This window comes from Lontra canadensis, unplaced genomic scaffold (assembly GCF_010015895.1).
Source record: "Lontra canadensis isolate GAN:19392208 unplaced genomic scaffold, GSC_riverotter_1.0 scaffold16, whole genome shotgun sequence".
Classification (NCBI taxonomy): Eukaryota; Metazoa; Chordata; class Mammalia; order Carnivora; family Mustelidae; genus Lontra; species Lontra canadensis.
In genome coordinates this window covers 2,742,592-2,769,460 of record NW_022631010.1, presented here as the reverse complement: position 1 = coordinate 2,769,460, position 26,869 = coordinate 2,742,592, and the positions used below count along the sequence as shown (strand labels likewise).

Here is a 26,869-nt window from a genome sequence, read left to right as displayed (position 1 = left end):
GTCTCAGGAGGAACTATTGTCTGGCCAACTTTGTGTACGTTGTATGTCCTCTCCTCAGAGATAGTATAGTAATGAATTACTGCCCTGCTAATGCCTGTGTCCTTAGTCCTTCCAGAGGAGTGCAGGTAAAAGGGGACTATATGGTGTCGGCTGTAGTCAGGCAATCACTGGGAACCCACTGGTGTCTGTATGGACGGGTGGGCTGAGGAATTTGAACCTGCCTCTGCCATCTTCTTTTGTGGCTTAGAGGGCACAGGCCGCCTGTTCTTTGAGTTCTACCACCTGCTGAACTACACACGCCCCAAGGAGGGGGACGACCGGCCCTTCTTCTGGATGTTTGAGAATGTGGTAGCCATGAAGGTTGGCGACAAGAGAGATATCTCTCGTTTCCTGGAGGTGAGGGCACCTTTGGTCCGGGTTGTTGAGACAACATGGAGGGAACACTCTGTTGGCATTTGGGGATTGGTTGGGTGTTTCTGCTCTTGGGAGTAATCCTGGGTTCCTAGTAGAGGACACGGCGAAATCCAAAACTAATGGAGTCATGTGGGTGATTCTTTTTTAGTGCATGGAAAATATTTGATCTCTAACCTCACCCAGACCCCCTGAAGTCAGATGATGAAATCCTCTACTTTTGGGGGCCTCAGGAGATTTGACTAAACTTTGTTTACTCCAGGGAGTTTTTTCTCATCCCTGTTCTGAGAACTGCTACTTTAGGGCTACAGTCGCTTCATTATATGAAACATTATCATCAAGCATTATAGTAAATGCTTTTTATACACTTCATTTTATTTAAAACTCTTTCGCCTACGTTCTGTAGGAGAGGTTATAGAATTGGCCAGTTTCCTCACGCTTTGTGAACCTGGCAGAATGGTGACAGAAGCTGTGTTTTGTTAGCTCTGCATTCCTGTAGCCAGGAACCCCCAGCTTGGCAGATGCCAATTTTGAGCTGCCTTTCCTGCCAGAGTACTTGATGGGGAATTGGTCTGTCTGCTGGCTGGCGGGAACCATGCTGCTTCTATAGCTGGGGTGTTGCTGGTAGGGGGCCTGTCACCTACCCAGGTCAGACCCCACTCCAGCTGGCTTCCACTTGAGTTCTGATACGGGCTCCCAGCGGCTGTCCCTCCTTTCTCTGCAGTGTAACCCAGTGATGATTGATGCCATCAAAGTGTCTGCTGCTCACAGGGCCCGCTACTTTTGGGGCAACCTGCCGGGAATGAACAGGTAACAAGGGGCTCAAGGTGGGACAGGTAACAGCCAAGTTAAGTATAACTAATGACGTGAGACCGAACTGTGAACTCTTGTGACTGAGAGACCCATTCAAGCCTTCTAGAAAGCACTGGCTCTGCCGAGAAATGCCTCCACCTAGGATTCAGACCAGTCCCTGGTGCCATGTTTGAAGCCTTTTTTGGAAGCGTGGCACCGACCTAGAAATCTGAGGCTGGGATTAGTCTCCTCTGACTTATTCCCACTCTGCCCGTGGGACAGGTTCTTAAAAAGGGCCTGGTGCTGAAACAGCGCGGACAGAGTGCTGATGTTTCTGTATCCTACCTCTTCGGTTACTCTCCTGTTGGGAAATGCAAGTCCATGGTTAGACGATGTGAGCCCTGGTGGCGAGCCCCATGGCGACCAAACCAGTGGCAAAGCTGAGATAACCTGTCCCCTTGGATTTCCTTAACCAAGAGCTTTTCCCAACTTTATTAGTCTTTTCATGTTGAAAGCCACAGAGTAAGTGGCTTTGCTGAAGATTCATTATCTCCTCCATGTGGTTTCCAGGGGAACAACTTGCTAATTAAGATAGAAAATGTGATGGTAATATGACATCCAAGACTTGCAAATTGCGAGTTAAGCTTAAAATTTTTTTTTTTCCTTTAGAAGAAAGTGCTGGAAGCATAATAACTTTGAGGCATTTAGCAAAGTGTGAACAGAGGGGAGAAGTTGCTAGAATAGATAGTAGGATTTCTGTTGGGTATGTTGCATTTTTATTTGGTTAATTAGCCAGTGAAATGGAAAACGTTCATGTCGGATGAAGACGGCTCTTCGCTCAGCAGTCGCGCTCTCCCACTGTGCCGGGCATTGCTGTATGTGCTGCCAGCTTAGTGCTGAACACGTTAGATGGCAGTCTTGGCTCTCATGGAGTTGACATGCTAATGGGGGATGGGTAGCAAAGACCGTACATTTCATGGTCCTGGCTGGAGGTGGGGGCATCAGAGGAATTGATGGGGAGGCTGCTTATTCTGGCAGGGCCTTTAAGGGAAGGAATGGAGCCATGCAGTTGATGGAGGGAAGAATGAACATTCCAGCAGCAGGAATAGGGGAAGGGTCGATGAAGAGCAGCTCAGAATGGTGTTGCAGAGTGGCCCAGAGTGGCTGGGGACAGTAAGGCAGAGGCCTTGAGTATGGGCCGAATTGTGTGGCACTTGAGAGTTAGGAGTCATTAAGTAGGTGAGAGACAGGGACGCCTGGGTGGCTCAGTTGGTTGGACGAGTGCTTTCGGCTCAGGTCACGATCCCGGAGTCCCGGGATCGAGTCCCGCATCGGGCTCCCAGCTCCACGGGGAGTCTGCTTCTCCCTCTGACCTTCTCCTCGCTCATGCTCTCTCTCACTGCCTCTCTCTCAAATAAATAAAGATCTTTAAAAAAAAAAAAAAGACCAATCTTTAAAAAAAAAAAGTAGTTGAGAGGTACATCTCAGGTTCGTGGTAATTGCTCATAGGAGGATATACAACAGCAAGATGAGGGCAGCAGTGGGGAGACCCGTGAGGGTGGGTTTTCAGAGGAGGACCCTAGAAGGCACCATAACATGCATTCATGGTCTGCACAAGGCAAGTGTGAGTCTCTGGGGGCTTGGCAGCTCATGAATTCTGTGGAACTTAGCAGGAGGGATCAGATTGTAGGTAATGTCAGAATAGGAGTAACAGGATTTGCTGATGTCTTGAATGTAGAGTATCCGATGAAAATCGCCTGCAGAGCCTCAAGAGCATTCTGCCTGAGTTACTAGTGGCTATAGCTGGGCCCTGCAGGCTCGAGGATGGGTGACCCAACCATCACCGGGTCACGGACCTAAATACGGCTGTCTGACCCAGCGCCTAGGTTGTGTAGATCTCAGTCCTACAGTCAGCACACTTAGGGCTGTGCCCCTTCCCCCAGCTCCTTTGGGTTCATGGAAGAGTCAAGATTGGGGCTAGGTAGGCATTTAGTCTGGAAGCTAAGGTCAGGAAAATCTGACAGAATCTAGGGAAATGGTTTGGGTGATTCAGTGGCCTCTCTTTTGGGCATCCTTAGTTCTTAATCTGATTTCCCTTTGGCCTTGAAGTTCCTTACTCAGGGGTTGCTGTGGTGTTCCTCATCTCAATACATCCAGACTTATTGCTGACTCTTCTCTGGAACGCTTAACCAGTCAGGTTCTAGCCCTTTGCCTTCTCAGGCATCTGTCTGCCTCTCTGCATTTGCAGGTGTCAATAATGAAAGTGATAAGGATTATTGTTACCATCAACCATCTCCTGTCCTTACCTGTACCTCTGGTCAGCCCTGAACCACTGCCCAGAGGCTGCCTCACTAGCCATATGCCACCAGATCATGGATTTCATGTGCTGGTAGCAGCAGGTAGATCGCAAAGACCTAATCCAAGCTCCTGAGGCCCAGAGAGGCAGCCTGGCTTGGCTTGGGTCACTCAGTGAGCAGTGGGGCCCGACTGGTGGAGACTCCGGACTCCTAGTGTGCCTTCCTTCACCCTATTCTCTTTGCAAGAAGGCTCTGAGTAATACTAAAATTTGAGAAGGGGGAGCTTTTCCTCTTGGACATTGGGCTACCCCCTCAAGGGGCTAGTCTGTTCCTGGCTTTGGTACATAGTCTTGTGTTCTTGCCAGGCTCATTTCTTACCAGGTAATTATAACAAGCTCACTGCCAGAGCACATTTTGCGGTCTTCGTCCCTCACTCGTTCCCACCTTGGGAAGTGCTTAGCCGAGGCCTCTTTATAGTTGGTAGAAGAAAGTAATGGGTTTTGGATGTCCCCAGGCCCGTGATAGCATCAAAGAATGATAAACTCGAGCTACAGGACTGCTTGGAGTTCAATAGGACAGCAAAGGTAAGATGTGCTAACAAAAGGTCTCTGGAAATGCACTTGGTGACCTCCAAGCGAGAACTTGACCTCGGTGTCCATTTTGTTCCTACCCTGCCTCCCCACAACTCCCTGGTGTTGGGCCTCTTTCCCCACTTAATTGTTCTGTCCCATCTTAAAGCAAAGGCACAGAGTAGGAGAGGTTCTTGATACACAAATAAGCACTATGAGAAAAGCTGACTAGCTTTCCAGTTGCAGATGCAGGACTTCATAGAGACACAGATAACTGCAACTCATCTTCCCAGTAACAAATGAGTAATTTTGCTTTTGCCACAAAAGTTGTATACTATTACAATTATATGAAGACCTCCATAAACTTACGTTTATATCAGGCTAGGTTCCATTCATTCAAAATCCAGGGGCCATCCTCAAAATCTGGGTGGGTTTTTAACTTTGGCTTAATCCTGCCTGATGACTAACTGGCGTTTTCTTGGCCCCCATGTGATCTCATTTATGGTCACTTTTATCTGTTGTTTTCTGTGAGGCTGGTCCTTCCTGTTCATTAACTTCTTGGTGTTCGTGGGAAGCACAAAATGTTCTAGCTTCCAGCTCTCCTTTTCTCATCCCCTCTGTGAGCCTGCCTCCCTCTCTTCCCCCGCCTGCCCTCCCTCCTCCATCTTCCCTAGGTGCTTATGAGCTTTGACTTGACCTAGACCCTCCAAACGCGTGCTCACTCCATGATGTCGTTTTGTTCTCCAGTTAAAGAAAGTACAGACAATAACCACCAAGTCGAACTCGATCAGACAGGGGAAAAACCAACTTTTCCCTGTTGTCATGAATGGCAAAGAAGATGTTTTGTGGTGCACTGAGCTAGAAAGGTGAGCAGGGCTGCACGTGAAGAGGGAAATCTCACAGGCAGAGAGAAAGGGGAAGAACTTGAAGTTAAGGCACACAGCATAAATGGGCAGGTGTTTGCCTTAATTCTGCATGGTCTCACTGACCTATGTTAGTGGGGCTGGGAGTAATACTTTCTCAGACTTAGTGCTGAGTTTCCTGGTAGAAATGGCAGAAGGGTGGTGGTGGTAGTGAGCAGTCTGAAACATCAGGTCATTAGACCACACCATCTCTGTTTCTGCTGTGCTGCCCTGGCATTTTATGTGCCCTAGCCTGCTGGGCCTCCAGGGCATATGAGGAACCAGGTAAAGAAAACCCCACTGACTTGCCCATTGGCCTTTTCTCAGGAGATTCCCTCTGCCAGGTTGCTGGTCTAAAGCTGGTTCCTACTTAGCCAAAAAGTCTGTCGTCGTCTTCCATTTATTTGGCTAAGTTGGTAGTTTAATTGTTTAGCCTCAGAACCAGCTGTTGGATTTCAGTTCTTTTTTCCTTCTCTTTTTCCTGTTTATTTTGTTCTTATTGTTAGAAATGAAGAAAGGGCTATGAATACTTCGCTTTACATTTTTGGCTGCATCTCAAAAGGATTTGATAGAGTACTTTCATTCCAGACACTTCAGTCCTGCAACTGGTTTTATATCTTTAACAATAGTTATCTTAGTCTGAAAATTAACTTCTGACTCATTGAAAGAAGCTGTTGGATAACCTTGCACATTCATCTTGTGGGTTATTCTGTATTTTGAGACCTAAGCCTTACATGCTAGGCTGGCCCTGTGATACTAGGTGGGTGCCTAGTGGAGTGGGTGCCCACTTATAGGCACTGTATAGGCCCAAGGTGTTATATCTTTGGCATGTTTCTTAACACCCATTCAGCCATTGGCCCATTGGTGTACTTTTTAGTATTAGATTGTAACCCTGAGACTGAGGTTTTCCCTAAGACTGGTGTATCTGAAGCCTCTTAACAGGCCTGATAGAATCCCATAGAGGAAGCTCTTGGTATATTTGGTTGCCATCTGCCGTTAAGTCCAGCTTGGCCCTTGATCTAACAACTGGCTTTTAAGAGGGAAAGAAAATGCAGGACATTTCGGTGTTCTTAGGTTAATTATGTGAGCATCTGATGATCCATTTCTGCCAGTGTCCTTATTTCTCAAGGAAATTCCCTTTCTTCCTCTTGGGGTTTGAAGGCAGGTACATGTCTGTTTACTGTCTGGCTTCCTTGGCATTTATTCATTCACTCACTCAGTCACATGGGAAAGGTCCACTGAGCACCAGCTATGTGTCAGGAGCACAGTGCTAGTGCTTGGGGATGCACGCAGCAGACATCCTCCTAGAGGAACCGTGCCCTCTGTGAGGGCACCGTTATTCATGTTCTGAAGAACCGGTTGATCTGACCTTGAAGGTCAACGAGAGGTCATGGGAAGGCATGGTTGGCCTGATGGAAAGTATGGGACACAGGGCAGAAAGCAGTGCCATTCTGTTCGTGTGAGACTCTCCCTGAGGCAGTAAGCATGCTGGAAGGGGCGCTTCTGACTCCCTGTCTTTTTATTCTGGTGCCCATCCCCCCCACCCACCAGGATCTTCGGCTTTCCTGTACACTACACGGATGTGTCCAACATGGGCCGTGGTGCCCGCCAGAAGCTGCTTGGGAGGTCCTGGAGTGTGCCTGTCATCCGACACCTCTTCGCCCCCCTGAAGGACTACTTTGCCTGTGAATAGCCCTCCCAGGCACCCTGAGCCCAGGAGCACTGGGGCTTGTGGGGTAGAGCCAGCACCCAGTAGGTACAGCCCACGCTCTACCCTTCCCCTGCTCAGTATTGTGGGGTCTCGCCACACAACCTTGGCAGGAGCAGAGCCATGTGACCCCCTCCTGGCAGAGGGAACCCAAGGTGCTGCCACCTCCTTCTGCACAATTCAGATCTAGCCGCTAGGAGCGGCCAAACACGGTGCTCATTTTGTCTTCTCTGGAAACTTTTAAAACTTGAAGTAGGTAGTAAGATGGCTTTTTTTCCCTCCTGGGTTTACTGCTCAGAGAAACAATGGCTAAAGTACCAAAACCACAGTGCCGACAGCTCTCCAATACTCAGGTTAATGCTGAAAAATCACCCGAGACAGTTACTGGTAAGGCTTTGATATTTTTTTTTTTTTAAATAAACCTCCTGTGGCTCCTTATTTCCAGGAGCATGCAGTGGTAGACATGTAGCTGAAGGACATTTTAAGGGCCCTGGGTGTGTTTTTTCTCTAGGGCCAGCAGAAGAGGAAAGGATGCCTGTCTGTCTTGAATTTTACCTAGCACATTCCCTTGGCCTCAGTGTAAAGGGCTGGGACCTGCTGTCCGGGTCCATGTAGAGTATTTTCCATAATGATGATGATGTCAGCAGGGATGATCTCATCATCACATTCAGGGCTATTTCCTCTCCCACCCCCCCACAACAAACCCAAGGGGACAGCCACCCTTCACTAAATCCCCTCCAGGTGACTGCAATAGAGCCCTGTAGGTTGCTCAGGAAGGGGTGGGCTGGGTTATCTGCTGCTGTGTACCATGCAGACAGGTATGGTTTTGCTCCTCTCCCTCTGTCTGCCCCGTGTGAAGGGAGCAAAGGAGAAGGCTTGGGGAAGGCATCCCCTCCACCCCCAGAATGCACCCTCTGGACTACTCTGCAGGCACAGGTCCCCAAATGAGAAGTAGGATGCCCCGAAACCTCAGCCTTTTCCTAAACTGAGCAGCAGTGACAGCTGGGGCATAAGCACATTCCCCGCCCTTTCCCCTCATCTTAGAGATTGCAGGGGGAAAACTGCAATAAAAAAGCTCGATCTTCCCTCCAGAGATTTTAAAGTCCTTTTGTATCCCATGAGAAGTTTTTAGTGGGGGATGGGAGGTCGGGCAAGCTGCATTTCAGAAATGCTGTCGTAATGGTTTTTAACAACTTTTACTCTTCGTACTGGTGCTATTTTGTAGAATCAGGAACAACATTGACAGGTTTTGTGGGAATTTTTTATACACTTTTTTTTTAAAATCACAGACTTATATTTTTATGTTTTTAACATTTTCATAAATTTTTTTTTTTTGTAACTGGAGCCACATAACAAGTATGGGGGAAAATTGTGCCTTGTTTCAACAGTTTTGCTAATTTTTAGGCTGAAAGATGACAGATGCCTAGAGTTTACCTTATGTTGAATTAAAATCAGTATTTCTCTAACAGTCTGGTGTCCCTTCTTTTCCAGGTCAGATGGGTGGGATGTTGGGGAGGGCCTGGTGAAATGGAAAGGTGGGAGTTCAAGTTGGTCATTGGTTCATGCAGCAAGCACAGTGCAGGAAATACCGGTGTGATCCCGTGGAGTGGTCTAGAACACTGGTCCCCAAACTCCAGTGTACCAGCTTCCTCTGTGAGGCTCATTAACGTGGAGGTTTCTGGACCCCAACTTGAGTTTCTGATTGATTCATTGTTTCGTGTAAAACCCAAGAATTCTGTGCTGCTGGGCTAGTGAATCAGTTTCTAAACCTTGGTTCTCAAAACAAGGGACTGGAGCTTTTGAGTTCATGTAAAGGCTTAAGGTTTGGGACAGCCGCCTAACAACGCTCTTGAGGAGCCGATCCAGATGGTTGATGACTCAAGAATCCCAGGGCTGTTTTCCCCAGTTCTTCATGCCTGTGGATGCCCTTGCATCTGGTTGCCTTGCTCCCAAGTTGTCCTGTCTCTGTCCAGTAAGTGGACTGGCTGGGGTGGGCCCCATAATTCCAGCCTAGCTGCTTGTGGCCACAGCTCTTTGGAGTGTGTACCCATTGCTCTGCAGTTTACCTGGTCCAGTTAACCTTTTGTCCCAATCACCCCAACCCATCCTGCCGTAGTCCATCACTAGACCTACCTTTGGGTCAGGGACCAGGAGCCAGTATGCCTCTCCACTCATTTTGGTCAGCTGGTGCGTGCAGAGGGAAAATTGTGGGGGAAAGAAAGCCCACACAATGGATCAATTGGATGTGGCAACTGTATGAGCCTCTCAGTCCCTTCAAATGGAAGAAAGGCTCTTGTCCTGGCCACTGCCAAGGCTCTAGTTATGTGGCTTACTAAGGTAAATGTTGGGGAGGTGGAGAAGAGTTGCGTGTGAGTCACCATGGTGAGACCTTCTGCAATTAGCAAGTGTCCTGGCAGTTCTCTGAGGTGTTGGGGCCCCAGGGGCCTCTGCTGCCCTATTAAGCCACCTTGTATACAGTGCTGCATAGAATACCAGCACAGGATGAGACAGAATAAACAGCCCCGGCCTCGAAAACCCAAGGGCGCAGGTGGACTGCCCCTGCAGGTGAGGGGCTCTTGGGTTGGCCCAGTCTGTCTAGACAGACTGCCTGTGGCAGGCTGGGGGTGGGCTTTGGAGGGGCAGCTGTCTGCAAGATGGGGGTTCTGTTTGCATCTGCATGATCCCAGGCACAATGGCAGGTGGAGGACATGAAGAACGTTCTGATTTTGGGATTGGAGTTAGACCTTGTGTCAGTCATGTGTAGGCCCTTTCTGAAGCAGTCTTCAGTTGCCTGGGGCTCTAGCCAGGAAGATTGCATCTCTAACAGGTAAGGACCATAAATCCTACTTTCTCCCTAGGGCTGCTGTGAAGGTTCAAGGGCATGATGTGCACATGCAGTAAGCCCTTACAGGTCCTGGATGGCATTGTGATAACAAAAGCCAGTATTAGTCAATACAGTGTTAATGCCCGTGTGTTGGTAGTGGTGGTGACATCCAATAATTATTTGTGTTTAATAAAATCTTAAAAAGGAAGGGCAGGGCAGTAACCTCCCAGGTGTTTCCCAGTAGCTGGGCTGATGACGCCAACTGTAGTGATAGTAGTATTTGGTGTGTTCCTCACTGCCTGCCCCCAACATCATGTCCTCTGGTCCTTGTTAGGGAGAGCAGATGGAGGTGATTTTGGCATCTGCCACCCCAAAGACCTGCTGAAGGGATCTTGCAGGGACTGGTTCACAGCTGTTTGGTGGTGGGGGAAGTGCCCACTAGACAGGGTCTCTTACCTAACCTCATTCCCTGGGGTTTTCAGCCAACTGCTTCTTGAATGATAACTTCAATCCCTGCACCTGGTCCTTGATGACTGCAGTGTGACCAGGTGTCTACCTTGTCTTCGCGCACTCTTGACTTTTGTGACCTGGGGGTTGCTCCATGTACTCCGAGTGCCTCAGTTTGACAAAGTGTGAAACGGGTGATGATCACCTTGCAGGGTTGATTGTGGATCGAATGATCAAGGCATGTGAGGCATGTGGGAGAGTGCTTGTGGGTAGAAAGCATTGGGTAAAGGGCAGCTGCTTTGTTACTGTTGGAGAAGCTTCCTAGCAACCCAGTGAGGCCCTGATTGCTCTGATTACGCGGAAGGGAGCTAAGACTCAGAGAGGTCCCATAACTGACCCAAGGTCGCACAACCAGAGGTGAAGGAGTTTGTTCTGTGAAGCCCCAGTAGCCTGCTATTTCTTCTTGGTCCCACCTGCACCTGTTTATTTTTGGCGTGTGTGTGTGTTGTGTTTGTTTTGCTGGAGCTTGAAATGACCTGCTGTCCTTGGCAGCCCGGAGTACAATTTGCCCACCTTCCTTGCTTCTTTCTCTGATTACCTTCTTCCAGCCTACCTCCTCTAACCCTTTCTTCCCTCCTTTCTGCTTTTGCTCCTCTCTTCCTTCTTTCTGTTTAACTGTACTGTGTAAAATGTCAGATATACAGAAAAGTTGCAACAACAGTACAAAGAATTCCTAAATACTTATCACCCAGATTCCTCAAATGCTATTTTGCCACGTGTGTTTTGTCATCTTCGCTCTACATTGTTTTTGTCTGAATCATTCAAGAGTAAGTTGCAGAGATGATACCTCTTTACCCTTAAATCCTTCAGTGTGTATTTCCTAAAAAAAGAACATTTTCTTACATAATCACAGTACATTTTTCAGTATCCGGAAATGAACAGTTACTTCCTTCCTTACCAATCTATAGGCCTTATTTAGATTTTGCCAGTTGCTGCAAAACTCTGGTCTGGTATCCATTCCAGAACCACACACTGCATTTTCTATTCTTTATTTTTAAAACTTAGCTGTGAAACGTACAAACAGAGCTGTGCATAGATCTTGGTATTTCAAACCTTATAACTGTGCTCTGTGAGCTTGGGTTCATCCTGCGGTCTCAGCTTTGCAGAAAGGAAACGGAGGCTGGCGTTACTGGAGCTGGTGGTTGCTTACTCTGAGTCTTTGCCCATGCTATGCTCTGCCGGGAACAACCTCCTCGCCAGACTAGTCCTCCAGTTCTTGCCTCTTCCAGGAAGTCGTCTTTGCCTCTAGGCAGGATTAGGAGCCATTCCCTAATCTGAGTCCCCCATCTGTGTGCATATATAGAGAATCTAAGTACAAAACACTCTGTATTAGAATTTATTTTTGTAGTTCTCTTCCCCTTGAGCTTGTGAGGTCCCTAAGGCACCTGAGACCTCCCAATACCATTTTTTCGTTCAGTAAACTTGTCATGCATCTGGAAAACCTAGGCCTGGAAGTCCTAGTTTTTTGTTTTTGGAGAGGGGATTCACAATTTCTACTTGTGATAATGATAATCATGTCCATGTTAACACAGTTGGTTAAAAGACACTATTGAAGTCCCCACAGCTCTTTGTCTTTCTGTGTAGAAACTCTTTTTCTTACCACTCTCTGGCCTTTTGCAGTCAAGGCTGAATCTGACCCAGATAACCTTGACTACCCCCGCCTCCTGAGGGAGGAAAGTAGATTCTAAGCAGGTCACATGCCCCTTTCCCATCTCTTTGGGAGCAGATCCTGGGAGGGAAATGAGTTTTATTTTGGAGGTGGTTGCTCAGAATACTTTGGTAATGCCCTGTGTTCCCAGAATCGGGTCCAAACTCTAGCCTGCCACTTGAGGCCCTTATTGACTTGTCTCATCCTCCACATTAATGCTCTCCGCCAACCAAAGTCGCCTTTAGGTAATGCTGACAACTAATTGAAGTCAATGAAATACTAACATTAATCAGAAGAGACTCAGGAACCACTGACATTTACTGAGCATCTACAGTGTGCTAGAAGTAATCTAAGACCATTACACACATCTCATGTGATTCTCTTAGCGGGGTCAGGATTTGAACCCAGACCTGCTGGCTTTCTTACTTAAGAAATTCATTTAGCCTGCTGGAAACTTCATGTCCTTGTGCATAAAATGGAGGTAATTCACGTTGCTCCACAGCATTTGTGAATGTTTTTACTCAATTACCCATGCTTCCTGTCAGTACCCTATGATGCCAACATTACCATTATTGCTGTAATCATTAGGCCACTGGGCTCTTTGCTGTATCCTCTGGTTTGCCCTTTCCTACTCCAAATCTTTGACAGCAAATCTTTTTTTTTTTTTTTAAGATTTTATTTGTCAGCAGAACCGGGGGACAGTGCAGAGGGAGAAGCATGCTCCCCGCTGAGCAAGGAGTCCCATGCAAACTCGATCCCAGTAACCTATGAGCATGACCTGAGCCAAAGGCAGACGGTTAACTGAGTCACCCAGGTGTCCCTCCTAGTTCAAATCTTTTGCTAGGTTAACATTTCATCTTTTAGAGCAAGTATCACCTCTTGGGGCCTTCCCAAACTGCTTGGGTAAGGTCAGGGTCCTTGTGATGTACTCTTGGAGTGCTGCATTTGGGGGAGACACTGGTAGTTCTGGTGGTTAAAAAATTGAAATGCCTCCAGACCACTCGATAAACAGCTCTTGCCCCAGCTCCCTGCAGACTTTGGCGACTAATTGGTAAGACTTGACCCAGAAGGAGGCTTCCAGGATCCTACTTCATTCAGTGTTAGGTGCTGTCACATTTGCCACACATAGCTCCTGACTAGCACCAAGTCTGGTTTGTGATTAAACAGTGATTTGAGCCATTGGTCTCGTCCTCTGCCTCCCCTGCCAAATAGGAAACATTTATTTTTAATAATTATTATTATTATCTTAAAGAATTTTTTCTTTCTTTCTTTTTTTTTCATGAATAAATGATATCTAGACAAAAACCCAGCTCAAAACAATCGGTCATCTTCTGTGATGCTGTCAATTGACCTCTCTAAGCCACAGCTTCCTTTTCTGTAAAGTAGGTTTCATTCATTCTTTCAGAAAGTCAGGCACTGGGACACTGGACTTAGAAGATCCTCGCTTCTGTGGAACTTAAGGAAAGTCAGACAGTAAAGGCATAAATGAACAAATAAGATTTCACAAGTACTAAGAGGAAAATAAACGGATGACGAGATTACAGGGTCAGTACAGAGTGGTCACAGAATGTATCTCTGTGGTGACTTTTAAGCCGTTCCTCAGAGCGCCTATCAATTATCTTTATTATCAGATAACCCACTTTTTAAAAAAAATTTTATTTATCATAAGTAGGCAAAAAGGCAGGCAGAGAGAGGGGGAAGTAGGCTCCCCGCGGAGCAGAGAGCCGATGTGGGGCTCGATCCCAGGACCCCGAGACCAGGACCTGAGTCGTAGTTAGAGGCTTAACCTTCTGAGCCACCCAGGCGCCCCAGATAACCCACTTTTGTAGAAATTCATTGGAAAACCAATTTTTTTTCTTTTTTCTTCCTTTCCCTTTTTTTAAAATATATTTTTTAAAATTTTATTTTTTATAAACATATAGTATATTTTTATCCCCAGGGGTACAGGTCTGTGAATCGCCAGGTTTACACACTTCACAGCACTCACCACAGCACATACCCTCCCCAATGTCCATAACCCCACCCCCCCCAACCCCCCTCCCCCTATCAACCCTCAGTTTGTTTTGTGAGATTGAGAGTCACTTATGGGGAAAACCAATTTTTTTAGCTCCTGAGGTGGAGGATCCAAACTGGATCCCGCCATCTAGGCGGAGTCACACCCGGTCTGGGGCGGGATCTCATTGGCTTTGTCAGACCACGAGGTTGGGTGCTTCGGCGGCCGGCGCCCCGCCCCTTGGGCGCCTCAGCCGTCAATCACTGACCGGGCCCCGCCCCCGGCGCGCGCCTGAGTCCCTCTCTATAAAAGGAGCCGGCGCGCAATGACGAGCCTGTACGTCGGCGCGTAACGGGGGGGGTGCGTGTGAGGTCATCGCGCGGGCGGGCGGGCGGGGTCGGGCGGTTTGAACGAGACGAAGACGGAACCGAAGCCGGGCACGGGTAGTGGACGCGGTCCTGCCGAGACCGGTGAGCCAGCTACCGGGGACGGGGCGGCGGCCGGGGGACGACCGGGTGGGCCTCGGGCCCGGCAGGCGCCGGCGGGCCCTGCGGGCGGTGCTTGGGCCGCTCTCTACAGCAGTGCATATCGGGCCGGGTGGGGGGAAGGGCGGGGCCGTGACCCGATGCGCGGGCTGGGCTGGGGGCGCGCTCTCAGCTCTGCCAGGGGCGGGGCCTCGGGCCGGAAGTGGGGGCTGCCCCTCGGCGGCGTGGGGGTTCTGGGCCGCGGCCTAGGTGTGGGTCTCGGACAGCGGTGGCGAGAGGTTCCGGGTTAGTTGGGCCGGGGTAGGGGGTGTGTGTGGTTCTAGTGAGTCCTGCTGGGAGCTCTAGCGACCCCCACTGTAGGGGGGCGGTGTCACCTGATGGTCAAGAGTTCGGTTTTGAATTCAGACCGTGGTTCCATTCCCTGCTGTGCGACCTTGGGCAGGTGCCTGAACCTCTCAGCCTCAGTTTCCTCATCTGTAAGACGGGGACAACAATAAGACTGCGGAAAGCTCTTGTCACAGCACGTGGCAACAAGTAAGAGCTCAATGATCTCCTTCCTTTCTTCCCTGGGCATCTGTTGGGCGCTGTGCTGAGCAAAGGCCTGCTCTCCAGGCGCCTGCATTGTGGTGGGGAGGCAGATAGGAACTAAGGAAATGAATACATGAACAAGATAATTTCATATAATTACTATGAAGACAATGTAACAGGGTGATACAAACAGTGCTTTTCCAGTCCCTGCTTCACAGCTGCCCTGAGGTGCTTAAACACAGTTTGGCCTCTCCCCCATTTTGAGGATGAGCATCCTGAGGCCTGTCGAAGGGAAGATACACCAGGCCTAGCATTCACTTACCTGTTGGGGTGTTGTAAGATAATAATAGCAGCTCTTGGCTAATTGGGCACTTGCTATGTGCCAGGCATTGTGTTAAGTGCTTGATGTGGCATTGTATCATTTAAACATTTTTTTTTTAAGATTTTTTTTTTTTTTTTTTTTTTTTTATTTGACAGACAGAGATCACAAGTAGGCAGAGAGGCAGGCAGAGAGAGGAGGGCCATGACCTGAGTCGAAGGCAGAGGCTTTAACCCACTGAGCCACCCAGGTGCCCTGGCATTGTATCATTTAATACCACACTATCTCAGATTCTATCTTCATTTTACAGTTGAGGGATTGAGACTCCTAAAAGTCAAGTGATCTACTTTATGCTGTCCAGCAGTTGGCTGAAGCCACATCTGTGATCATGAGTCGAGGCTTTCATCCTTTATATTATGCTGTCTCCCTGAGAGCTAGTGTGTTTCCTACTAGTGTGCCCTTGGTGGTGCTGTGTCAGAGTGCCCAGCATGGTTTCCGGCACAAAGAGAAGCTTAAGACATGATGTGCTTTTCACTGAAGTGTTTTCGCTTAAATTTTCATTTAATCCTCACCACCCCTTTGTGCAGAATATGTTGTTCATCTTTTATAGGTAAGCCATTTGTGATCCAGAAAGGTGAGGCGTTTACTCAGGGTTACGTGGTTGTCTTCTGGCGGTTCCTACCTCCTTCCCTCCCTCCCTCTCTTTCCATAGGGCTCAGTAGGATGCCTTGAAAGTAATAGGGTGTCCCTCAGCCAGCATCCAGTCAGAATGGGTTTGAGAACATGCTAGGAGAACTGCTGAAGGAGGAGAAATACCTGGGGAGGTAAGAGAGCTTTTTCAAGGCAGATGAACCATGGATCATGGAGCCTTTTAAAGGTGAGGCTTGAACAGTGGTTGTGGGGTTTCCATTAAGGCCAAGCAATGAAATCCTTAAGGAGGAAGAGTAAGCTGTAGCTAGCTGTAGCCATAGCTCTGAGGACTAGACTGTTTTGACTGCCTGGAAGAGCCAATTAATTGGTTGAGTGAGTAGATGTTTATTGCATATCCACAGGGTGCCTAACCTCATGTATTTAGTGGCTGCAGAGTTTGTGGAGCACATGGGACCAGGTATTAAGGTACTGCTTATGAAAGAGTTTTAAATTATATGATGATGAAAGGCCATTAACATTTTCTGAGCTGGGGTGTGGTCAGGAGACACACGTGGCTGAACCAGCTGCTTAATTTTATGGTAGCATGACCCATACAATAGTCAGTGTATGTATGAATGTCACCAAAATAGTTTACAGGTACTTAGCCTCGGACTGTTTTTTGTTTGGATGTGTCTCTCCTTGGTTCCTGATAATAGTATTTTGCATACAGTATGCATTTCATTTATTCATTCATTTTGGATTTTCAATAAGGATATATTTGATCTATTTGTGATTCAGGAAGTTTGCTGTGGTTGCTGTGTAGGGACAGATTAAAGTGGTAAGACTAACATGAAGGCTGCTGCAGTGGATCTGAGGGGAGTGGATCTAATGAGAGATGGTGGCCGGTCTTGGGCACTGTTTTTGGCACTGGAGGCAGGAGGATGAGTGGGACTAGGTCCCTTCCTACCCTGGATCTTGTTTGTTTCATACCTGCCAGATATGGTACAGATACCATGCCGAGTATTTTATGTACCTTACCTCATTTAAACCTCACCTCGTAGTTTTTTAGATAGGTGGCATTAACTCATAAGATAACTAAGGTGTACTGAAGTTAAGTAACTTGCCCAGAGTCATACAGCAAAAGAGTGACAGCTTCACACTCAAACCAAGGTCTTCTTGGCTTGAAATCCTCAGGTCTTTCCATAGAGCAGATTGCCTCCTGGCTCAAATCTAGTCTGGGAATGATTCAGAAATGAGAGATAATGACAATCCAGTGTGATAATGCCTATTGTAGAGGTTTGTATGAAGTGCTGTGGGAACTGGAATTAATTTCCCAGTGGAGTCAGAAACTAAATTGTGTTGGGTTTCTTGTATAAAATGGTTTTATCGGGGCACCTGGGTGGCTCAGTGGGTTAAGCTTCTGCCTTCGGCTCAGGTCATGATCTCAGGGTCCTGGGATCGAGCTCCACATCGGGCTCTCTGCTCAGCGGGGAGCCTGCTTCCCCCTCCCCCTCTGTCTGCCTCTCTGCCTACTTGTGACTTCTCTGTCAAATAAATAAATAAAATCTTTAAAGAAAAATGGTTTTATCATTGGAGTTTAAAAATGTAAGAGTGTTGATGGTTTACTTTCTGAAAGAAGCTTATATAGATACAGTTTTCTGTCTTTGATAGTGTCCTGCCAACCTGAAAACAAATAGCATTTACTGAGTGCTCACTGTGTGAGGAACTGTGCCAAGTGATGGGCAAATGTGGAATGTGAGGGCACAGACCTGGTAAGTTATTTATCTTGCCAGCTGTCAGTCACCCCACTTATAAAAAGGGGATTGGTTGGGTAGATCTCTGTCTCTTCCAGCCCTCACATTCTTTAACTGTATGACTCAATGAGACATGCAGGAGACTGGTGTGGGAAGATCAGTTCATACACTAGGCACTAGGTGGATGAAAAGAAGTGCCACAGGAGAGAATGGGCTCTCATGATGGCTCCAAGTTTGCTGTTGAGTTTTTACCTCCCGCCTCCACTGGTAATATTGGTGTCTCAGGAAATGAGGGAAATTGTTAAGTGTCAAGGTCACTATGAAATCTGGTGCTGTTATAGTTAGTTGTGTGTCCTCATGGTAACTGACCAGGGATTTCATTAAGTCTGAATCAACCTGCCCTTCCGTCATTGCTTGAGTTTTCCTTTCCCACTGTCCTCTACCAGCGGTTGGGGTGCTTTTTCAAATATGTTGGGGAGCAAGAATTCCCATCTGCTCCAAGGTTCTTCTAGCTGCACTGAGAATGGAATTGACATGAGAGAGATTAACAGGAGAAAATAAAACTTAATAGGTGTATGTACAGGGAATGCCAAAGACAGGCAAAATGAGGTCTGCATGTTACTCTCAGAAGAAGCAGGTAGGGGTCTGGGATTTCAGAGGAAAGGAATGCATTTCACAGCGATAAGAGTAGGTGTTTGGCAGTTAGATGTTTGCCCTCCTATACAGATGGATCACTTAGATAAAATTTATCTTTGCTAATACCCCTTATTCTGGGAAAGACCCCCAGTCGATTCTTCTATGTCGTTACCAGAGGGACAAAAGTTTTTTTGGCTCAACAGGGTCTCCAGTGCCTTCAGCTCAAAATAATCCACTTGCCAAAGTAGCACGTTCGGGTGTGGGGGGTGGGTGTCCTGAAATCCTTCACAGACTTCAAGGAGAGTGTGAATTCTACCCTCTTTAAATCCCCACAATGGGTTTCTTAACAATTACAGAATAAAATTGAAACTCCTTACAATGGCTGGCCAAGTCCTAACATGATCTGGCTTCTTCTTTTCCCACTTCTGTTCCTCCTTCTGTGCCTCTCTCTTGCTTATTGGGTTACAATCACCTTTCACATCTCCATGTGGCTGCTTCCTTCTGATTGATAAGCTTAAACGTCAACTCAGAGAGACTTTTCCCTGACCACTTTACCCACCACCCCCATTTTCTAAATGGTCGCTATGAAATGACATTTGTTGCTGTATTTGGTCCGTGTCAGACTTCAGTACTAGAACATGAACTACCTGTGGACAGATAACTTGTCCCTCTTGCTTATGCGTTTCCTTGGCTCTAGAACAGTGCTTTGTAAACATTTGTTGACTGAATGAGGATGATGGTGGCATAAACATTTAATAGCATTTTAAGTTATTATATTTCTGTGTGTTTGTTGTTTTGAATTTGAAAGCCTGTGGGGCGCCTGGGTGGCTCAGTGTTAGGTGTCTGCTTTCAGCTCAGGTCATGATCCCAGGGTCCTGGGATCCAGCATGCTCCCTGGTGGGAGGTCTGTTCTCCCTCTTCCACTCCCCCGCTTGTGTTCCCTCTCTCGCTGTTGTCTGTGTTAAATAAATAAAATCTTAAAAAAGAAAACAAGCCTAGCAGAACAGTGAGGGGCAGCATTTGCTAGTGGCAGGGAAAGAATGTGTCTTGCAGGGCTGGTCAGGTTTGGCTGCCAGTTCCCAGGGCTTCTAGGTTGAGCCTCTCTTTCCTCATATGTAAAGTGAGGAGAACGAGGTGAGCCTTGTAGGGAGTTGGCAGAGTAAATGACAAGTATCTGTGAAGCTCCTCAGGCATCTTCCTGTCCCCCGGTGGTTCAGGAGGGTATTGGAACCAAGGAGCCTTCACTGTAAGGTCACTTCCCACCACGTTTGTAGTACACAGGTTTTTGAAAAGTTTATTTACTATTTTGCTTATGAAAAGTGGGCATTTAAAGTCTTTAAAGAAAAGTTGGAACATAACGAAAAGTATGAAGAGGAATTAATAAAGGCCCACCATCTGAAGGAAACGCTGTGAATATTTTGATATTAATGGATAAGTTTTCTGAACAGAGAATATTGTTTGTGCATCAGCTTCCTTCATAGAGCATTTTTTTTTGAGGTTTTATTTATGAGTGCAAGAGAGAGTGTGCATGAGAGAGTGAGAGAGAGCATGGGCAGGGGGGAAGGGTCAGAGGGAGAAGCAGGATCTCTGCTAAGCAAGGAGCCCTATATATATGGGGCTCCATTCATCCCAGGATGACCTGAGCCGAAGACAGCTGCCTAACCAACTGAGCCACCCAGCACCCCCTTCATTGAGCATTCTGTCAGTCATCTCTTTACTTAGTGTTTCTGGTTCCTTAAAATTTAATACTAATGACATTAGAATGGGGCGTAACTTTTAGGCTGGTAGGGGTTGGTCAGTTCATTTAGGGTTATGCCTATGTGTGGCAGTCCAAGTTCATGGCTGGAATCCTAGTGTCTGATTTGGCCTCTTGGGGAAGAATGCGAGGCTTAAAAATTTGAGTCTACTACAGGTCTGCTCTGGGTGACTGACTCTTCACGAAATGCTTGCTCTCCCTTGCACACCTAATAACGTAAGCCCTCCTCTTTTCCTCTCGTGCTATAGAAGATGGCAGTGAACGTATATTCAACATCAGTCACCAGTGATAACCTAAGTCGACATGACATGCTGGCCTGGATCAATGAGTCTCTGCAGCTGAATCTGACGAAGATCGAACAGTTGTGCTCAGGTAAGAGAAATCCACTAGACTATTTCTCCAGGAAAGCCTGCAGGTCCTTGAGGAATGTACAGGCCTGTATCCGACCTCAGAGGCCACAGGTTCAGGTTCTGTGTCCGGGCTGCCCTGTTTCTTCCTTTCAACCCTGCCCCAGTTCCACTTCTAGAAGGAACTGTGCTGAGGGAGAGTGTGCTTCTTTGCCACCATCTTGACATTCCGAGGCCTGCCGCTTAGCCCAGCTTCTCCATCTGTACTCTTGGGCATCCAGATTTGAAATGTTTTCCTTTGAAGATGACATTTGTAACTGTTCTAGTTTATATTAGTTTTATCAGTAGCATGTCTCATTCCCAAGTAGTACAACACCAAAGTCAGGCAAATGCCATTTCAGCCACGGTTTTATTGAACTGTTGCTTAACAAGGATATTACAGAGAGGTAATGATTTAAGACAAGAATAGAAACTTTTTTTTCCTCCCCCGTGTATACTTTTTTTAAAAGAATTTATTTATTTATTTGACAGAGACACAGCGAGAGAGGGAACACAAGCAGGGGGAGTGGGAGAGGGAGAAGCAGGCTTCCGGCTGAGCAGGGAGCCCTACACAGGCTCTATCCCAGGACCTTGGGATCATGACCTGAGCTGAAGGTAGAGGCTTAACTTAACGACTGAGCTACTCAGGCACCCCTCCCTGTGTATGTTAATTGACATTTAAAAAACTAGAAAGAAAATAAAAAATGCCGTTAGTTCCATTATTCAGAGAAAACTGCTGTTGGGCTGTTTTCTTTCACTTCTCTATGCACGTATATATATTTGTGTATGTTCCAGGTTTTTTCACTTGGCTATATTGTGGATATTCTCTAGTGTTATTCACTATCATAAAAATAACTTGTTTTTAATGGCCTTGTGCTATTTCTATGGTATTCTGGAGTTAATATGTTTCTGATTTGGGAACATTTAAGTGGCTTCTAATTTTACCATAGTGATTTCTAGAAATAGAATTACTAGATCAGAGGGTATGAACTCTAGGCTCTTGTAATTATTTTTCGTGAAGATGTTATTGGTTTCTACTTCCTCTAAAGACTTCCTGTCTCATCTTTGGGGGTTCTGCTGACTGCCCTTGACTGTCCTCACATGATAAGGATTGTGTTGGGATTACCAAAACTGGGTCTACCAGATAGAGGTGGGGTTAAGAATATGCCAGAAGGATGAGATGTATATGTTGCTGCTACTTCAATTCTTATCATATTTGTGGGAGAGAATTAGAATTATTATTGGGTGTAACAACAGTAGTTATTTGATTGAACACTTATGTGCCAGGGTCATGTAGATGCTTTCCCAATATCTCTTCATGCAGTTCTCACTATATTTCCCATGAGGTGGAGATGTTTATTAACCCCAGTTTACAGATAAGGCACTGGGCTTAGAAAAACTGAGTAACAAGTCCTGGGTTATAGAACCAAGAACAGAATTGAGACTCGAACCTTTGTTCAAATCAGGAGCCGAGGTTCTTCAGTCCCCATGCCCTGCTTGGCAGGGGCTCAGACTTTTCCTTTACCGGTGCCATTTGGATTTATGTATGTATTTATGAATGATTTTATTTATGATTTTATTTTTAATTAATCTCTGTATCCATCATGGGGCTTGAATTTTCAACCCCATGATCACGAGGGCATGCTCCACCAGCTGAGCCAGCCGGGTGCCCTTATTGCTTTTGGGGTGTCCGATTGGCTCAGTTGTTGCGTGTCTGACTCATAATTTCATCTCAGGTCATGATCTCAGGGTCATGGGAGGTGCCGAGGGGGGAGTCTGCTTGAGAGTGTCTCTCTCTCTCTCCTGCCCTTCCCTTGCTCGTGTGTGCTTGCTCGCTCTCAAATTAATAAATACAGTTAACTGCTTTTATTTATATTAAATAAAATGAATTCACTTCTGTTCTTCCTTATTTTATAGCTGGATCCTAGTCTTGCTCTTAGTTTCATTTTCTCGTCTTGTTCCATCCTCTGTGAAGGTTAATCTCCATTTTGCAGATGGTTGAGGGGAGGCTCTTTAGGAAGTTGTGTAGTGAAAAGATGTTGTACATGAGTCATGCTAGTCTCTCACTCATTACTTTAGTTGTGGCAGGCACAGGTTAGCGTAGGCCCAGGTTGTTAGCCTTAGACCTGTGCTGTCTTCCCCCCCCCCCCCAGTTTCTGTTTGTTTCCTCAGTCCCATCACCACTTCCCCATTTGTTTGAGGCTCTTAAAACACTTGCTTGTCCCGTGTTTTCTGACTAATGTGGGGATGAGGTCATCCCAGTTTTCATCAGGGCCAACTCTTTCACCAGGAATTTCTCCCTAAAATTTACCTGTTTCCTTAAATATACTCTGGAATTTATTTTCCTTAATTTAGATTTCTTCTTTTAAAGATTTATTTATTTTTAGAGAAAGGGAGAGAGCATGCAGGTGTGGGTGGGGGAGGGTCAGAAGGGGGCAGAGAGAATCTTGAGCAGATTCGTTGTGGGGCTCGATCTCACAGTGCTGAGATCATGACCTAAGTGGAAATCAGGAGTTGGATGCTAACCGACCGAGCCACCTGGGTGCCGCTAGATGTCTTTTCATGTGTAGATAAGTGGTACACGTATGATCTGGCTCCAGATTTAACCTCATTCAGAGAGGGAGCTGTAGTGGGTACTTAGAACTGGGTGTGAAGAGGCTTCAGTGTGCTCTGAGCTGTGTGATTTTGGACAACTCCTTTAATGTTCTAGTTCCTCATTTTAAACTGGGGTAGTTGAACCAGGCCCACCTGTAAAAATAGCTCTCAGATACGGAGTCTGTGCCAGACCCTAGATGTGAGTGTAGATCTCTCAAGGGAATGTGCATATGCTCATCTTACAAACGAGGAGACTGCCTGTGGGGCACAGCTTGTGCATTGCAGAGCCTGGTTTTGAACCCAGATCTTTCTGACCACAGAATATACACTCTTTCTGCTGCATCCATGTTATATCTTTTTTTTTTTTTATGTTGTATCTTTTTAAAAGAAGCATTTGGAAGAGTTAAACAAATGGCAGTTACATATAATTAATTGCAATGATATTGTCTCATTGAAAATCCCTGTGAAGAATTTCAACTTTGCAACCTACCTGCCATTTTTCTTACCCTGGGTAAAGTGCTTTTCCATAGCAGAGAGTGCTAAGTGCAGGATACTTAACTGTGATTTGTAAGCAAACTTTATTCATTCATAGCTAGTTTTCCTCTGGAGCTATACACGACTTCTCTCCAAGTATGTAGATGGTTGCATGGTGTTTCACTTTGATATTTAGAAAACTAATCAAACAGGATGGCCAAACAGGATGAGGTGCAGACACGATGTCCCTGTGGAAGGACTGCCGCTGGGGCATCAGAGTCCTAGAGTAAATGAGGTTCCTGAGACCCTTGCGTTTTCTGAGGCCTAAGCAGAATCCCAGTAGCCTTTAATGCTGCTGGTCCCTCCCAGTCTTACCTCTGATGAGAGCTGACTAGAATTTTCTACGAAACCCAAGCCTTGAAGGGTAGGAATAGGTTTTTCTCTGGGGAGCATGAAGCTCTGAGGTCCTACACCATTAATGTGCTGGTTGCCTATGAAATGGCTGAGGTTTATCAGCATTGTGACCCCACCCTGCCCCACCCCACCTGCCCCAGTAGTGAAACAAGTCTTTGCTTGGCTCTTGTTAGGTAAGGCGAGGATAACTTTCTGTCATAATTGGTAGGTTGTTTAGAGATTCATTTCCTCTCCATAGTCTCCTTGTGTTTGCGAGCTAGTCATCAAGTATTTTGGAAAGATAGCCATCAAGGAAAGAATGATTTGGATGAGGCATTACTTGTATCAGAAAGGGGATGCTGGTTGTTTTTTGTCAACCAGTCCTCTGTTCCCTCACTTCCATTCCACGTTCAGGACCTTTGCATGTTTCCAAGGGCCCAGCACGGTTCTTTGAACCTGTAGAGTGGCCCTCACTGAGTGTTTTCGGCTCCCCCTTCTCTTCTTGTCTTCTCCGCTCTAGCCTGGCTCCATAGTTCCTATGCTGTACAGATGAGGAGACGTGTGTGGTGTGCAGATGCTCTGTGGCAAATGCTAGATTTCCTTATTCCTCAGCTTGTTGTAGGAGCCCTTGAGTTTCTCTAAAATGGCCTGTCAATCTTGCTTACGCTGCTCTGAGCGTCACCATGTCCCTCATCAGGCTTCCTCTACTTCGTTTTCTCCTCGAGTTAGCTCTCTTTTCCAGACACCACTTTGGGCCATGATGCCACCATTTTTCCAGTGTTGCAGGTCTCGAAAGAGACTAAGTCACCAAGTTCCATATGGTCTTCTGATGGGTGTTGTCAATCTTGTCCTTTCTCCGTTTGCTCACTGCTGCTGTAGTGGGCTCCTCACCAGGCACGGGTTCCCTCGGGTTCCCCCAGTCGGTTCCCCTGCTCCCACTCTTTAGCGCCACTGTGGTCTGCAGCCTTTCTTAGAGAACATTTTTATTGGGTCACTCCTCTGCTCAAGAAAGGATTTCTTCCAGCTTTTTTGCCTGACTCTTCAAGTACCTCCTTGGTTTTTCTTCGCCTTAATTAAAACAGAAGACAAGAAACTTCTAATTATAAGCTGTTAGGTCTTACGAAACATATTAGAAGAAACCGTAATCTGCTGTAATATAAGTTTGTGGTAGTCGTAATCTTTTAGATATATTTTTCCCTCTAGTTTGGCTTTATTTATTCAGCACTTACCATAGACCAGGCGCTTTCCAAAGTGCTCTACATATATAACCTGGAAGGTAAGGACTATCATCCCTATTTTATACATGGAGAAATTGAGGCATAGTGAGGTTAAACAACTTGCTCAAGGTCCTTTATTGTAGCTGTACTTTCAGTATTTAGTTATAATTATTAAACATAATTGACACACATTTTATACAGTTCTTTTTTTTTTGAATATTTTGAACTAACTGAAGGTCCCAAAGTGGTTTAAAATTCAAAATGAACAAAAAGATAAACAGTGAGAAGTGTCTTCCTTAACCCTGTCAACTAGCCACCCAGTTTCCTGCTCCAGAGAGAATGTATAGGTACAAGCAAAAACATCTGTCCATATTTTGTGCTCTCTTCCCCCCTTTTCTACACTGATGGTAGCATGTTTAATCACACTATATGTTCCGGAGGGTGTTTCATTTTGGCAGTTTATTAGATGCCACTTTCCTTTCTTTTTTGGCTGTCTAGATTCTAATTTTCTTGAAGCAGTCCCCTTTCGGACATTTGGCTTCTTTCTGGTCTGTTGCTCTTACAGACTACAAGCACATATGTGCTGGACAGTTTTGTTTCCTGCTTTGCTTTTATTTATTTATTTAAAAAGATTTTTATATATTTGTTCACAGAGAGAGAGAGAACACAACAGGGGGAGCAGCAGGCAGAGGGAGGAGGCTCCCTGCTGAGCAAGGAGCTGGATGTGGGACTCGATCCCAGAATTCTGGGATCATGGCCTGAGTTGAAGGCAGATGCTTAACCAACTGAGCCACCCAGGCGTTCCTGTTTCCTGTTTTTAAAATTAAAATAGTATTGGGGTGCCTGGGTGGCTCAGTCAGTTAAGTGGCCGCCTTCGGCTCGGGTCATGATCTTAGGGTCCTGGGATTGAGCCCTGCATTGGGCTCCCCACTCAGTGGAGAGCCTGCTTCTCTCTCTCCCTCTGCCTGCCGCTCTGCCTCCTTGAGCTCTGTCTCTTTTTCAAATAAGTAAATAAAATCTTTAAAAATAAATAGGTGAATAAAATTAAAATAGTATTATTTTTCCCATGTTAAAATATCTTGAGGCTGATTTTTTTTTTTTTTAAGGATTTTATTTCTTTATTTGACAGAGATCACAAGTAGGCAGACTCCCTGCTGAGCAGAGAGCCCGATGCGGGGCTCTCTCCCAGGACCCTGAGATCATGACCTGAGCCGAAGACAGACACTTAACCCACTGAGCCACCCAGGCACCCCTTGAGGCTGATTTTTAATGTCTGCATTAATGACTCCTCATAGCCCTCTGTTTCCAGTTTTATTCATCCTTTAAGATGACTCCAGCCATGGGGCGCTCTCTGCTCAGCAGGGAGCCTGCTTCCCTTCCTCTCTCTCTGCCTGCCTCTCTGCCTACTTGAGATCTCTGTCTGTCAAATAAATAAATAAAAAATCTTAAAAAGAAAAAAAAAAGATGACTCCAGCCTCACATATTCCCTAAAGTCTGAACATTACGGTTAGAAGTCCGTGTGTTTCCTGTGTGTTGTGTTAGGACTTTGGTAGGTTTTCATGTGGAGTCTTCTTTTTTTTTTTTTAATAGACTTTTAAAAATTATTATTTATTTATTTGACAACAGAGATCACAAGTAGGCAGAGAGAGAGAGAGGAGAAGCAGGCTCCCTGCTGAGCAGAGAGCCCGATGGAGGGCTTGATCCCAGGACCCTGGGATCATGACCTGAGCCGAAGGCAGAGGCTTTAACCCACTGAGCCACCCAGGCACCCCCACGTGGAGTCATCTTACAGGGAAGCATCTCTTCAGAATGTTGGCTACAGTTTTCATCTAATTCTCCAGGGGTCTCTGGACCTGAAAGGGTTGAGAGCCTGTGCACTTGAGATAGTGCAGGCTTTCGGAGCAGGTGTCACCGTGTTTTGTGTTCTCTGCGTGGAGCACAGACTTTGCTAGGGTGAGGCCACAGCAGCTGGTGAGATTTGGTAGTTGACACAGTGACATACAGCTAGTTCTGCCCTAAGTCTGTCTGCATCCTCAGGCCACAGA

At 46.4% G+C, this 26,869-nt stretch overlaps 2 protein-coding genes across 5 annotated transcripts in view; both read left to right on the top strand.

Annotated features, from left to right (window-relative positions):
- DNMT3B (DNA methyltransferase 3 beta) overlaps positions 1 to 7,108 on the top strand; it is a 40,502-nt gene extending 33,394 nt beyond the window's left edge. For all 3 annotated transcript variants that reach the window (XM_032858891.1, XM_032858889.1, XM_032858890.1), the window contains 5 exons: positions 248 to 396; positions 1,136 to 1,221; positions 4,015 to 4,084; positions 4,817 to 4,935; positions 6,523 to 7,108. In XM_032858891.1, coding sequence (XP_032714782.1) covers positions 248 to 396; positions 1,136 to 1,221; positions 4,015 to 4,084; positions 4,817 to 4,935; positions 6,523 to 6,664 — 566 coding nt within the window. In that variant the 3' untranslated portion in view covers positions 6,665 to 7,108. The remainder of the gene's footprint in view (positions 1 to 247; positions 397 to 1,135; positions 1,222 to 4,014; positions 4,085 to 4,816; positions 4,936 to 6,522) is intronic.
- Positions 7,109 to 14,016: 6,908 nt separating this feature from the next.
- Positions 14,017 to 26,869, top strand: part of MAPRE1 (microtubule associated protein RP/EB family member 1) — a 31,139-nt gene continuing 18,286 nt past the window's right edge. Inside the window, exons 1-2 of one of the 2 annotated variants that reach the window (XM_032858887.1) lie at positions 14,017 to 14,121; positions 20,008 to 20,131. In XM_032858887.1, the coding sequence (XP_032714778.1) occupies positions 20,011 to 20,131 (121 nt within the window). In that variant the 5' untranslated portion in view covers positions 14,017 to 14,121; positions 20,008 to 20,010. Of the gene's footprint in view, positions 14,122 to 14,523; positions 14,671 to 20,007; positions 20,132 to 26,869 lie in introns of those variants that run through there. The other variant, XM_032858888.1, reaches the window with a different exon arrangement.